Source organism: Desmodus rotundus, chromosome 4 (genome assembly GCF_022682495.2).
Source record: "Desmodus rotundus isolate HL8 chromosome 4, HLdesRot8A.1, whole genome shotgun sequence".
Taxonomy (NCBI): domain Eukaryota; kingdom Metazoa; phylum Chordata; class Mammalia; order Chiroptera; family Phyllostomidae; genus Desmodus; species Desmodus rotundus.
This window is the reverse complement of record NC_071390.1, coordinates 131,612,268-131,627,403: the sequence shown is the minus strand read 5'-3', so window position 1 is coordinate 131,627,403 and position 15,136 is coordinate 131,612,268. Positions and strand designations below refer to the sequence as shown.

General features: G+C 34.8%; 1 protein-coding gene and 1 non-coding gene across 9 annotated transcripts in view; one reads left to right on the top strand and one right to left on the bottom strand.

The window, feature by feature from the left end:
- MRPL1 (mitochondrial ribosomal protein L1) overlaps positions 1 to 15,136 on the bottom strand; it is an 87,148-nt gene that overhangs the window by 20,577 nt on the left and 51,435 nt on the right. For all 8 annotated transcript variants that reach the window (XR_006653488.2, XM_053923346.2, XM_053923348.2 and 5 more), the window contains 3 exons: positions 14,226 to 14,297; positions 10,069 to 10,180; positions 627 to 733 (listed from right to left, as the gene is read on the bottom strand). Coding sequence is in view for 7 of the 8 variants with exons in the window: in XM_053923346.2 (XP_053779321.1) it covers positions 627 to 733; positions 10,069 to 10,180; positions 14,226 to 14,297 (291 nt within the window). In the remaining variant the exon portion in view is untranslated. The remainder of the gene's footprint in view (positions 1 to 626; positions 734 to 10,068; positions 10,181 to 14,225; positions 14,298 to 15,136) is intronic.
- LOC112296453 (U6 spliceosomal RNA) lies at positions 12,017 to 12,123 on the top strand. The gene has a single exon (XR_002973901.2). It is a non-coding gene; the product is annotated as a U6 spliceosomal RNA (small nuclear RNA).

Here is a 15,136-nt window from a genome sequence, read left to right as displayed (position 1 = left end):
AAAATTATATACATTAAGTAGGTATTTTAGAGATTCTTTAGTATAAAAAAGATATTAGCAAATATCTATGCATTTAAAAACACAATTCTATAAAATTTGACAGATCGGTATTAGTGTCCTAAAAGTAGCTTTGGGAATTGATTTCTAGTATCTTCTGTATATAGGCAAACCATTTTTAAAATCCATGCAGGGGTAATCAGAAATAATTCATAAAAATAAAATAAATGAATCAATTCCATTAGAGTAGCATTAAATACCTACTATGGGCTGACTATTGTGCAAAGTTCTATAGGACATACATAAGAGCTAGACTCTATTTTCAATCATCATAAATATTAGAGAACAGAAATAACATACATAGAGTAGATAATCAAATAAGGCCAAGTACAAGTAAATGTCAGTGGGTGGCACATAACTCGGAAGAAAGAAATTCTATAGTACCATTAAAATGTATAAGTTCAATCAATAAAAATAATCTGTGAGGATATTTAGTGCCACTCCTAATGCCAGTGACAACAACAAGTTCAAAAGACTGGTATATTATATTATAAATTATTAATGAATCACTTAAACAAAAAAAAAAAAAAAAAAAGAGGGTTATTGAATAATTTCCCACTGTAACTTACGGTTGCTATTTTGGTTTTGAGAAAGTTCTCCCTTTCTTCATCTACCTTAATTTCATGTCCAGTTTTAAATAACTCAAGCATTTTGGGGATGTCACGGCCAATGGAATCTGGTTAGGAAAATAAAAAATCCAAAGTTATCACTCCATCTTAACAAGTAGCGAAAATTACTGAATAAGAAAAGCACTACGCTCATGCTAAGACATAGTAAAGAAGCCGTGGCAGAGATACTGTAGGGTGGCTCCCTTTCCTGGCGGTCGTGCCCTGGTATATTCCCCCCCTCAGCGTAGGTGGGGCCTGCAACATGCTCTAACCAACAGGATGATTATGTGTACACGATCACGTTACATAAAACTACAATGCCTATTTTGGAAGACATTCTCTTCGTACTGGCTGTGAAGCAGCAAGATGCCATGTTATGAAATGCATATGAAGAAGGCCACAGGGTAAGAAACCGAGGCCCTCAGTCCAGCAGCCTGCAAGGAACTGAATTCTGTCAAAAGGCCACATGAATCTGAATCCTTCCCCAGTCAAGTCTCAGATGAGACCACAACCCTAGTCTACACCTTGATTGGAGCTTCATGACCCCTGTGTTGTTTTAAGCCACTAAATTTGTGGTAATATTGTTTACACAGTAATAGATAACTAATAAATAAATATATGCAATGATGCTGCTTATCTACTTTAGAAACACTGATAAAAAATTAAAATCTGTAAAATAATCCATTATAAAAAGTAACAGTGGAGTCTTGAAATCTTTTAAGAACATTTTACTTATCTTTGTGTAAAATTTACATGATCTGCCTTACCATTAAAAAGGCGAGGAACTAGGAAAACGTAGCAACATTTAGCAGTGGAAATAATATCAGAGGAATGATACAGCTCATTACTGTATAGAAGCTGGCATGAAAAGAGTTAAGAATTAAAACTTAATTTATTGGATTCCAATGTCAACTTGTCCTCCATTAAAGAGAAAAAAAAAAAAAAAGAATGCAATTAAATATAGAAAGGAGAAAATTGGAGTCAAAGTAAAAACTAAGAATTTTCAGAGGATCACATAGGAGACTCCAAACATAAGTTAATCTTACTAATCTTTAGTCATTAAAATTTTAACTCAAATTTAACAGGTAAAAATACATATTTTTAATATCCCACAATACCATAAATTAACTTGAACAATTTTTGATTTTGTGCATAGAAACTGTATTCACATATTTGAAGGGTAAGAAATAAAATAAGAAATATGCTACTAAATACACACCACTCCCACTGTGTCTCCAGCCATTCTTCCCATGGTAAGTCAATATCCAAAATTTATAAATAACTTATATAACTGAACACCAAAAAAAAAAAATCCAATTAAAAGAATGGGCCAAGGACCTAAATAGACACTTCTCCAAAGAGGACATACAGATGGCCAATAGACATATAAAAAGATGTTCAACATCACTAATCATCAGAGAGATGCAAATTAATACCACAATGAGATACTGCCTCACATCTGTCAGAATGGCTGCCGTCGATGAATCAACAAACAACAAGTATGGGCAAGGATGTGGAGAAAAGGGAACCCTAGTGAACTGTTGGTGGGAATGAAGATTGGTGCAGCCACTGTGAAAAACAGTATGAAATTTCCTCAAAAAGTTAAATATGGAACTACTTTATGACCCAGCAGTTCTACTTTTGGGAATTATGTTCAAAGAAACCTGAAACACTGATTCGAAAGAACATACGCACCCCTATGTTCCCTGCAATGTTATCTACAACGACCAAGATTTGGAAGCAGCCCAAGTGCCCATCAGTAGGTAAGCGGATAAAAAAAGCTGTGGTACACTTACACGATGGAATATTACTTGGTCATCAAAAAGAAGGAAACCTTATCATTTGTGACAGCATGGATGGACCTGGAGAGTGTTATGCTAAGTGAAATAAGCCAGTCAGAGAAAGACAAATACCATATGATCTCACTTATATGTCGGATCTAATGAACAAAAACAAACAAAATAGAAACAGACTCACAGACATAGAAAACAGACTAACAGCTGTTAAAGGGGAGAGGGGTTGGGAGGCTGGGTGAAAAAGGTAAAGGAATTACACAGAAACAAAACAAAACAAAACTCATCGATACACACACTGCATGGTGACCACCAGAGGAAAAGGGGAGGCAGGGGGAGGGAGAAGAGTCTGAGGATAAATGGTGACAGAATAAGACTTTACTTTGGGTGGTGAACACACAATCCAATATACAGATGATGTTACAGAATTGTACACCTGAAACCTGCATAATTTTATTAACTAATGTCACTCCAATAAATTCAATAAAAAAATTTTTTAAATCTCATTATATAGAAAGCACATTATACCCTCAGCATATATTACTTTTAAGGATCACCTGAGTTGCTCAGTATGGCTCAGGAGCACTTTACCTACAAGGAGCCTTAAGTGTAATTAAGAGAAAAGCAAGGTAGAGAGGCAACAACTAGTGAAAAATACAAATACAAACACACATTCTGACATAATTGAATACTAAACGGTATGACAGATTAATAATAAACAGTAAGATGCTAATCTAATACAGCAGTCCCCCATTTCCACCCTGTAGCATTCCATGGTTTCAGTTACCCATGGTTAACTGTGTCCAAAAATATTAAGTGGAGAATTTTAGAAAAAATTCATAAATTTTAAATTGTGCGCTCTGCTGAGCAGCGTGATGAACTCTCATGCCATCCACTGAGTCCCACTGGGGATGTGGGTCTCCCTTTTGTCCAGCGTATCCAGGCTGTATCTCCCCTCTGCCCATTACTTAAGACACTGAGTAGCTGACTCCATCATCAGAGAGAGAGAGAGAGAGAGAGAGAGAGACCACATTCACATACCTTTCATCACAGTATATTTTACTCTCAGCCTATTTGAATATAAAGTGTGTCTCCTATAGGCAACATATAATTGGAATGCTTATTTGTCATCTTACAATCTCTGCCTCTTGGTTGAAGTGTTTATTCCATTTCCAATTAACCTAACTGTTGATATGACTGGATTTAGGTCTTTATTTTAATGTGTTTTCTATTTGTCTCATCTCATCTGTTCCTCTGTTCTTCCTTTACTGCCTCCTTTTTGTTTTAAACAAAAAGTTTTTAGTATATCATTTTTATTCCTCTATTTAGTTTGAAGATATATCTCTTTTTGTGTGTTTTTTACTTGCTGTAGAGATTACAATGAACACATTTATTTATTATACCCTACTTCATCTTAATACTGACTTACTTCCAGGAAAACAGTGTGTCTGTGCCAGCGTATCTCCATTCTCCTTACTTCACCTCGTGATATTATCCCCAAACTTGCCTCATCTCCTGTATATCTACCTTTAAAATAGTATTCCCTGGGGCATTCAAGACAGAAACCAGGGAATCATTCTAGATTCCTCCCTTCCCCTTACCTCCACATCTGATGAGTAGCTCTTGTTAATCCCATCCCCTCCATACCCCTCAGCAGCCTTCCTGTTCTCTGCCGTCACTGCCACTGCACAAACTCTGTCCTTATGCCTCTTTTACCTAGGCTGAGGCAGTGGCCTCCTCACTGGTCTCTGTTCTTACTGCTTTATCATCCTCACATCTCCACGCCACCCCTTACTCAGCTCCCACATAGTCATTCTAAAAAGCAAATCTTATAGCATTCTTCCAAGCACTATTTTTCAGTGGCTCCCATCTGCACAGAGGATAAAATCTAACCCCCACGGCATGGCACACAGAGCCCTCCGTGACGTGGCCAACTGCCTATCACTGTCTGACCTCACTGAACACCACCACCTGATAATACTGTATGTACCAAAAGATAGAAAGCTACTTCTAATTTACTGAACATAACTGGCACACTCATACTTTTGTGCATTAGTATAGGCCATTTCCTCTACCTGTGATGTTCTCCCCACGCATGTCAGGAAAGAAAATGCCTATTCATGCTTCAGTGCTCAACGTAGCTGGTACCTTCTTTGTACAATCTGATTCTACAAAGTAGTCCCTCATTCCTCTAAGCACTTTGTACCTTTCCCTGTGGTACACTTTCTGCATGTTAGTGTAGCATTTATGTTCTCATTTCTCTCTCTGTTCAATTTTTATCTCCTTAAAATGGGAACTATCTTTTCACCTTTCAATCCGCAGTACTAAATGTCCCGCCTGGCACGTAACACACACTCAATAGTTATCAGCTCACTCAATAATGAGTTATGAAGGTAAAAATGATATTTGAAGACAAGATAAAGAATGAGTTCTCCTAAAGTAATTATGGAGCACGAAGAGCTACTTAGGACTTGCAGAGAGGCAATAATAACAGAGGCACATATGCATTATAAACTTGCTATATACCCAGCCTGTGCTAAGCTCTCACATATAACAAAACACCATGAGAACATGAAACCCATTTTGTAGATGAATAAACAAGAGACATAAAAAATGTTTTAAAAAAATTGTTCAAGGTCACAGTAAGTGACAAAGTCAAGTCTGAGAGAGGTCTCTGTTAACCACTATTCTATTCTTTCAGTATAATCCAATGTTAAATCTTCACTGTTACTTCTAGGGCTTTGCTATCCCCTTTTGCTAAGTAATTGCTCTCCCCATCTCTTTTCTCTGGACTTTTATGTTCTTCTACTCTTTTCCTTGTTCTTAATTCCTTCCCTTTCTCTTCATCTAATTACCTCCATTTGATTTCCATAATAAACATAATAGAGGCTCAAACTATAAATTATACTGTCAGGTATTTCACCCTGATGCACTTTCTCTTTTCTTCTTTACCAAGGAATATTACAGGAAGAAGCAGGTAGAATAATACAAGCTAGAGAAGACAAAGAAGGAATAGCTAGTGAGAGAGGAGGTAAATTAAGATTACAAAGTATAAAAGAAAGTTTCAAGAAAGAGGAAAAAACTAAGACCAGATCTTTAAATGTGGCAAAAGAAAGACCCATGGTTACTACTGAGAGGCACATTTTAGGTGAATGCAAGAAAGATAAAAAGAGTAACACTTGGTAAGGAAATGGAAACAGCCAACCACTAAAAAAGAATTTGTTTGGAAAAACTTGTGTGAAACATCAGAAAAGACTACAGATGTGGCTAGAAAGGATAGCTGAATGAAATGAAAGTTCTGGGGGAATGTGTTTTGTTTTCAGTCTGTTTGTCCAACTAGAGAAACCTGAGCATGGTTAAATGCTCAGTTAAGCTAGTTTATGTATTGCAGGAAACGAAACTCTCAGCTTCAAGACAGCAAGGACCTTGTCCATCTTCTTCATGGACATTACACTCCAGGCTTGGCCCACTGCAGACACTCAACAACTATAATTATAAATGATTTTAATCCAAAAAATCTCCTACAAATTGTAGATTTTCTACTTTTCAGCTGCAGTATTTAATCTATATCTTCTGACAACCGAATGCTGCACTAAATGTTCAAGCGCTGTACAAATATTTCTGGTGCACCATGCACCAGGTTACTACTCTAGGCCATAGCAATATAGTAGTGGACAAAACCAAAAAAATGCCCTTACTCTAATGGGAGGAGTACACACCCACAAATTTAAAAAAATGTAAGAAGCCAGAAGTATTAGGTCCTAAAAAGAATATGAAAACACAAAATTAGAAATCCAGTGTTAACAGGAAGTGACAGGTAATATTTTATATAAGATGGTCATGGAAGGCCTTTTTGTTTAGATTATATTTGAATGAGATGGACAATAAGTCCAAAGACTGAGAAAGGAGAACATTTAGCATGTACGAGGAAGGGTAATGGGGCTATAGTAGAATTTAAAAAAAGAGGAACAGAACCAGCTGTCATACATCAATAATTCATCTATAGGAATTATAACCGTAACTAATCATTGGAATCTTTCACACATAAATGTTTTTTAAACTAATACACAAGGAGGAAAAATTTAAAATTGATTACTCTGTAAAAATTCCTTTTTCAGTATTTTTCTTCATATAACCAAAGAGTTCAGATTGTTTCAATAGTGCCAGCCATACCATGTCAGTTTATGAGCTAAAAGTATTTTTCATGTTAGATTTCAATAATTTTACATCCATTACTCTCGAATGTGACAACACACCAACCTCCTTACAACAAGCAGTCCCCTGCTCAGCAGATGGGAATATTCTTTGGACAAGTCTGCGGGCACATCCTTTTGACAAGGCTCCAACTAGAGCACTGACATTCAATTCTAAGAGCTATATATTAAGAGAAATACGTATTAGTGCGTCCACTATTTTTGAAATCCTTACCCAATGATATGTTTACTGATTTTAGAGAGAGAGGAAAGGGGAGAGAAAAAGAGAGAGGGAGAAACACTGATGTAAGAGAGAAATATCGATTGGTTGCCTCCTGTCGCACTCTGACTACGGATCCAACCCACCACATAGGTATGTGCCCTGACTAGAAATTGAACCTGAAACCTTTTGACGTAGGGGAAGACACTCCAACTAACTGAGCCACGCGGCTAGGGCAGTGGGTCCAAACATTGATCATATCCCTTTCCCAAATACCTGCCTAAAACTTAGTTTGGTTTCAAAGGATCCAACTGTTTCCATATATGCTGCAGTACCTACCATGGTTTAATATGCATAACAGAAAACTGATTCCATCAAGTCAAGATATTTTTCATACCAGTATTTTTAGTTTAAGAAAATTCGAAACAATATATAAAATTAGGAATAAAAATATCAAAAACATCAACAAAACATATCTAAATTACAGATTAAAAAAATTTCAGAGGGCACTTATATTGTGGGGGTTGGGGGGAAGGAAGCTAGTTTACAAGCAAAATAAAACCCATTTTCTAACAAGAAATTTTAACCAGCAAGTTTTAAATGTCTTTTTTTCTGAAATAAAAAAGAAATACTTAGAAAACAAGCCAAAAGTACATTTGAAAAATAGACAACTTGACTACAGTTACATAAGCAATTAAAATAAAAAATAAAATAAATAAAGCTGCATTAAACATGATGCAAAATATGAACATTCATTCCAGCCAAGATGGTTACACCCACTCCCATTAGTAAAGCGAAATGGAGGACAAAATGGGGAACTAATGAGCTTAGCTGTAGGGGCTTGTTTGTTTTTTAATTTCATCCATTTGCTCAAAATGTAATTTCTATTTTACCCTAAAGTCTTTTGTTGGATACAAGGGGAATCAACTGTTCCCAAACAAGAATCTGAACAAGCTCTGAAAATGCATAATGCAAGCTTCCTTTGTTCTAATGCACATCTGGTGTATTCTGTTTTAACATTTGTGACAGGTTAATCATTTGTCTTCATGTTTAAAGAACACGAATGTTTTGCCAGTGCTGTTAAACAGAAAATGTGGGGGTGAAAAGAAAAAGTTGGAGGAGAAAAGTCTGTCAGTTTTTTCAAGATGCTTTGTTAAGCAAATGGAGTGGGTGGGGGGGATATCCGCAGGTAACTCGACCCTGGTGAACAGAAACCATGATTCATTATGAAAGTAAAAATAAAGCCCATTAATAAAAATAAGCATTTTGAAGGGAAACTTTTCTTATTTGATATGAAGTTTTTTGAAAACCTTTAAGACTAAAAACAACAGTGCCAAATTTTGTGATAAAAAATGATCCTTTAAAAAAAAAACCTTCAAGGCTAAAAACATAAAGGCCTAAAGTGTTATTCAGAGAATGGATACAGGAGCAGAGAAGACTAACTTCTGTGAGAAACCAGTTCACTGGGAAAAGTAAGGAGCTAGCTGAATATATTCAGTATATTATAAGTTTCAGTTTTAATTGACTATATTTAGTACTGTTTGGTTTTGTTAGGCTTGAATTTAATTAGAAAAAATTATGAAAAATATTTTCAACAAATTGAATGGTAATTCATGTTTAATTTTTAAAATAATGTTCAACTTCAGGTCTGTCTTGGAAAAGAATATTAAGTCTGATTCCATGACAACAAACACTGTAATGGAAATCAATGTTTGTAATACAGACATTGTAATGGAAATCCCTAATAAAAAGTGCCAAACCTCAGCCCAATATTTAATAAAGATGTGGTATTCAATGCAGGCTATCAAAAATAAACAAATAAAACTCTGTTACAACAAAAGAATTGGAGAGAACATAAGAAACTGCTTGAAGTACAGAACGTAATCTATAATTCAGGCTGGTATTAGTGGCTACCACGTATGAAAAAATTTAGCAGAATTTTATAGCTCAAGTTGAGTTGAAATGTGAGGCCCAATATACTAAAACAATTTAAAAATATTTGTTCTGTTTACACTAAAAAATTTTATTTGAAATAACACCTATTTATAACATATCAGAACCACCAAAAAAACCCTAAGCTTCATTTGACTCCCCTTTCTGTCTCTCAGCCTGTCCATTCCTAACTACTCAGTGTGAAGTCCTAACACCTTTGACATCTGCTCTCTTCATTTCAGTCTCATTATGAAGACTTTACTTTAAATATTACCCATATTAGTCTCTGGTAATTGCACCCGAACTGGTCTCCCGGCTTCTAGTTTTGATTGATGTCTACATATCTTATGAACTCTTCCTAGATTAAACTTCTAAAGAACTCCCCACCTTAAAAACTTCTAGGGGATTTCTGCTGAATACAGAAAAGAAGTCCAAGCTTATTAGGATTTTATTCCAGATTCTTCAGTTCCTTCTGAAAAGGACACCGATCTACCTTTCCAACACAATTTCCCATTATTTTCTTTCTTATTGAGATAGACGTACCTTTCAATATAACCAAAGAGAACTACTGATATTTCTTGTACATGGACTATAACTTCTGACTTGCTTCAGTGTCTATGATTAATAGATTCTACCTAAAATATTATTCCCCTTAATCTACTCATCCAATTATCAAGGTCAGTTTAAATGTCACCCCTTTAATGATGCCTCCTCTAATTTCCCCACCTATGTATAAATTCTTCTTCTACTGAACACCTGCAGTACATCATGAACTTATCATTTAATACTTCATACATTCTAACATGGCTATTTAGGTAGCAACCTTATCTCTCTTACTAGATTTTGTAAGGGAGAAATATCCATAAGGGAAAAAAATCTGCAGAACCATGCACATCAGCATTGACACATATGGTGAATGCTGATGTAAATTAGCATACATATTATATTGATAAAGAGGTAAAAATCAGTACGACGGTAACATACCTAGTAGGTCATACATTCAATTAATTTCAAGCTAGAACGTGACTTAAGTTTAAAGTACTACACAGTAATTAGGTTTTCAAATTATAATAGATGACCAATACCAATGCCAAAGAGAAAAAAATGAAATCTGCATGTTCTTACAGAACACAAAACTCAAATACCAGGACATATTTTTTATTCTACACATATATTAACAATTTTGTTTTCTAACTAAACATATATTAGAAAGTTGCTGATAGCATATTGAAATAATAAAAAGAATAAAAAGAATTCTCCCTTACTTCGAGTAAGCTTTGGAAATCTTTTGTTCAGTTTCTTCTTTAAAGGATTAAGCTGGGGCATTATTTCTGGAACAGCTACATAAAAGTCTGATTGAATTTCATCATCCAAAATCTAAACATCAGGAAAAAACAGATAACCTTAGATTTTAAGAAAAACTTTATCCTTCTGAAAATAAAGTATAGTGCAATAATTTCCCTTATAATTTAGAAAACAGACATTAAGCACAACTTTTTTCTTCAAACATAAGGATCATATGAATACATTTACCAATTATGAAAAACATTAGAAGCAAAATATTTTATGACCTTTCTTTTAAAAAGAGACACATCCATCTTAGATATATATATTTAATAAGTTCAATTCTTTCATGAGGTTATGTTCGGTAAACGTGTTAAGAAGCTAGCACATAGCACTCGTGTGTATTTGGCTTGTAATATCCCAAAGCTGAATTTGTATGTCCATTGAAATCGAAAAAACATGCTGAAAACTTCGCAGCAGATCACATGTAACATCAATAACCACCAGCTGCCAAATCACTAGCAACTGCACTCCCTTCCTAAAGTTAGAGCATCAGGAGAACTGAATCTGTAATTATTTTCGCAAAGAATTGGAATTAAAATTCTCTTTGCTTCCAATAACTAAAAATAAAGAGTGGGACTGTCAAAGACAAGCTCATTTACAGTTTATTTTCCATACCCTAATTCCATTTTAAGAACAAATAATATCAATTTTGAAAGGCATTTTAATTTAATTTAGGCAGGCACCCATAATAATTATTATACTACTATAATATTCCATTTAAAAATTTAGTTGATTGTAAGATGAAGCAACTTTTAGAACAACACTGAGTAGGCAAAAAATACAGGGGCCAGCGGAAGTACTGCCATTGAGCGTGGTTGGTAGGGTACATGAATATCTCACAGGAGATGGACAGCAATTTTAACATTTCACCTGAAATGTCATATGGTGTGCTCGAGTACGATATTGTTATGTTCTAGAATTACATGCTTATGATTTAGTAATAAAAGATTTTTATGTAATTAAAAAGGGGCATTATTTGTGCCAGACCCTGTAATTTATCAATGATTCTTTTTCCTTGAAATCCTACCATCATATGCCATTCAAACCATGGTTTGGGATTACAGTGAACCTTAAAGACTTGAACTCTGGCAAAACTAACCTATGACTCTGAAATGTTATCCTCCTGTTACTGTTCTTTTTATATAAATTCTTTATTCTCTAAATAACATTCTGTGTTCCTCTTAATAACAACTTACATTAAACAAGCACTTATCATATGCCAAGCATTTGGCTAAATGTTTAACATAATTTAACTCATCCAGTCTTGACAATAACCCTACAAGGCAAGTACTATCACTGACCACACATTCCAGATAAGGAAATTGAAGGCTTAGGGAGGATGAGTCAACCTGTGCATTCAAGGGGCAGACAGGGAACTTAAACTCAGGCTGTATGGTTCCAGAACCAGGGCTGTCATTGCTGGAACTATGAAGCCAGACACAATTTTGAAATGTCAAAGAACAATATGTGAAATTTCTACTCTAAGGCCTTCCAATACTAATTCTAAAACATGTTTCTTTGAATTAAATTAAATTTAAAATTACGTTTGAAAGTTACGCTATAGTTGACCTTAATATTACATCATAGAATACAAAATTAGAGTGAAATTAGGCTTTAGAGACAAGTAAAAACAAAATTATTTTTAAATTTCCCCACAACCAAGCATACTTGTGATATTTCAAAAAGGAAAGTAAATTTTGTAAATAAATTAAGGTCTTACCTAAGAAACAAGTAAAAGTTCAGTAAATTTACTCTACATTCACCTATTAGAAACACTATGAAAAATAGTATTTGAACTAGTCAAAAAATACAAGAATGTGTTAACAAAAATTGCAAACAAGAAACTACTTATAAAACTGTACTGAAGTGCTCGCTTCGGCAGCACATATACTAAAATTGGAACGATACAGAGAAGATTAGCACGGCCCCTGCGCAAGGATGACACGCAAATTCGTGAAGCGTTCCATATTTTTTCTCACCTTTAACTGGAACATAATAAATAGGGAAAAAAAAAAGGAAACAAAATATAACCAGAGACATTGAAGTTAAGAACAATCTAACAACGGACAGGGGTGAGTGGGGAGGGGACAGTGAGGAGAGGGGATTACAGGAACTACTATGAAGGACACATGGACAAAATCAAGGGGGAGGGTGGAGGCAGGGGAGGGAGGTGGGGTTGGCTGGGGTGGGGTGGAGGGATGGGGAGAAAAGCCACACAACTGTAATTGAATAACAATCAAAAATTAAAATTAAAAAAAAAAACCCTGTACTGAATTTACTTCTATACCTGAATACCTTCTAAAAATACCATGGCTGCACTTTAAAAGATGCCAGGAGGGTAACATGCAAAACTGTACTGGTTATGATACTTTATATAGATGACATTTTCCCCTCTAATAATAGATCACCGTTGGGGTACTGAAAGAGAAATTCTGTCCCTATAATATTTTATTTATCAAAAAATTTCAAAATATACTGGGTTTCCTTATTGGGTTACTTTTTCAAATATGTTTTAATTAACTTAATGTGACACAACACTTCCTGCTCTCTTACCATTACTTTCTTGAGAAGTTAACTTCTTAACATTTAAAGAATGGAGGTAACTATTGAAACTCCATTATTGCTATGACAGTTCTGTAAGATATTCTTATGCTTGCAGGAAGAAAACAGATGAAAGGTAGTACACAAGCTTAGTAAGAATAGTTCTCTGACTCCAGAGACCAACCTCTACTCTCAATCTCTGAAGAATCTGTGGTATTATTTTTAATAATTTTATTAAATTAAAATTCATGATACATCAGTAAGAACTGAAAACTGCTATTGTTGACCTGAAGTCTGTATGAAAGCATAATCTCTTCATATTTCCCGTTAGTTCTGTTCTGAAAAATCAATCTGGAGACTTTCTTAAAAATCCAGAACCCACACCAAATATAGTTTTACTGGGATAGAAAAAAAAACAAAAAACACTACAGCCCTGGCTGATGTGGCTCAGTGGACTGAGCACCAGCCTGCAAAACGAAGGGTGACTGGTTCAATTCCCAGTCAGGGCACATGCCTAGGTTGCAGGTCAGGTTCCCAGTAGGGGGTGCCGTGAGATGCAACCACACATTGATGTTTCTCTCCCTCTCTTTCTCCCTCCCTTCCCCTCCATCTAAAAATAAATAAAATCTTTTTAAAAAAGAAAGGATGAAAAACAAACTACAAGCACTATTATACATCCCAAAGGAGGGTTCCAGTTTAAACTTCCCCTGATCAAAATCTGAATGTGGGACAAAAGGCAAATTTTCAAATCACTGTTTCCTGTTCTGAAAACAAAAAGAAAAGCATTCTAAAACCTAAATGATTAAATCTGGAAAAGATTTTAGACAATGTTAAGGAAAATCATTTGTATTTGCAGAAATAACTCCCAACATTCAACAGACATGCCTATTCTTCCTACTTATTTTTAAAGAAGAAAGTCCTGTTTTGAACAGGCTCCACAAATTTTTTGTTATTGTCTCAAGGCAGGTTACATAATCATTTGTTGCCTCCATGCTGAGCCTATGTCACTCTGAACTGAAGGGAAGAGGCTGAGGGGTGGGGTGTTGAAAGTTAAGAGTAACCCAAAATACCACATTATAGAGATCAGATACTATCCTTTGTGATCTAGTAAAATTAATCACACTTTTCACTCCAAAAAAAGGCAAAACAAACATTTGATTTTCAAAACATGAATGGAGATATCTATGTGTGCTACCTTTCGGATTTCATTTAAACCTCACATTGGAGACCATGAAGAGTCATACTGCCCTTTCCAGTCTACCCTCAAAACTCTCACAAAACACACAGGAAGCAAGACAAATAACAATCATGATATAAGTCAAGCATAATTCATATCAGAATGTCTGGACAGTTTTTTCTTAGCTTGATTTTGAAACTCAAAGAACAGGAAATATTTCCCTGTTCTATAAAGTCCTACTAACCATTTATCAAAATATATGAATATAGTGGCTATGTTCCACATGTAATAAATAAATGGATAGCAAAGATAACAGAATAATTTCTGTAACCAATGAATGTGAGAATAACACTGTACCTTCTGAATGAGATCAGCCCCTCCTGCAAATGCAGCTCCATTTTCTTCTGCTATTTTAATCTCTGATGCACTCTACCAAAATACAATAGTTTGAAAAACAATCTTTAAACAAATTCACTCAACTTTCAAGTATTTTGTCGGAAATAGTATCAGTTAAAAATAAAAATTGTGGCTTTTACTGTGAATTGAAAATTTGTCAATTTTCAATGAGATGCATCAGAAATATTAGTTTGTTGGTGATTGAGGTATTTCTTGTAACATGAGCAAGTACAAAAAAATAAGGCATTAGGAACCTACCAAGTGGTTCAACCTAAGTCTCCAATGCCATAAATACATCATCTTCAAAAAGTAAAAGATTAAAAATACTTAGTTTTGCTAACTTAAATGGAGACATTTTATAAACCAATATAGAAGAGGAAAAGTTTTTTTAATTTAATAAGTGATAGAACCAAAATTTAGCCTGTTGTCTGAAAATTCAAAAAAAGTTATACAATATTAGTTATTTTTTCTCCATGTTCATTTATATCACTTGGTTTTACTGTGAAATGTATCACAGCCTTAGTTACTAAAGTTTTGTGGCATTCTAACAGCCATATGCTCCACTCTTCTGGAAAAAAAGAATTTCTTTCTTGAAAATGAGACAGATGAAGAAGAATCAAAACACTTTACAAAGCAAGATCATAAACACATTGAAAACAAATGTTTATCATGTAAAAAGATTGACAAAAGGCTGTTGTTACTATATTTGTTACGCACTGACTTTCTTCACTTTCCAGACTAGATATTTTTAAAAGTGTGGTTTCCATGTCTTCACAGCATTATGTGGGTCCTCCATTGCTTTAAAATAATTTTATTGTTGCCTGAGGAGTTTGAGTAGGAAGCACGAGCTAGTAGGATAAATTCTATACTTT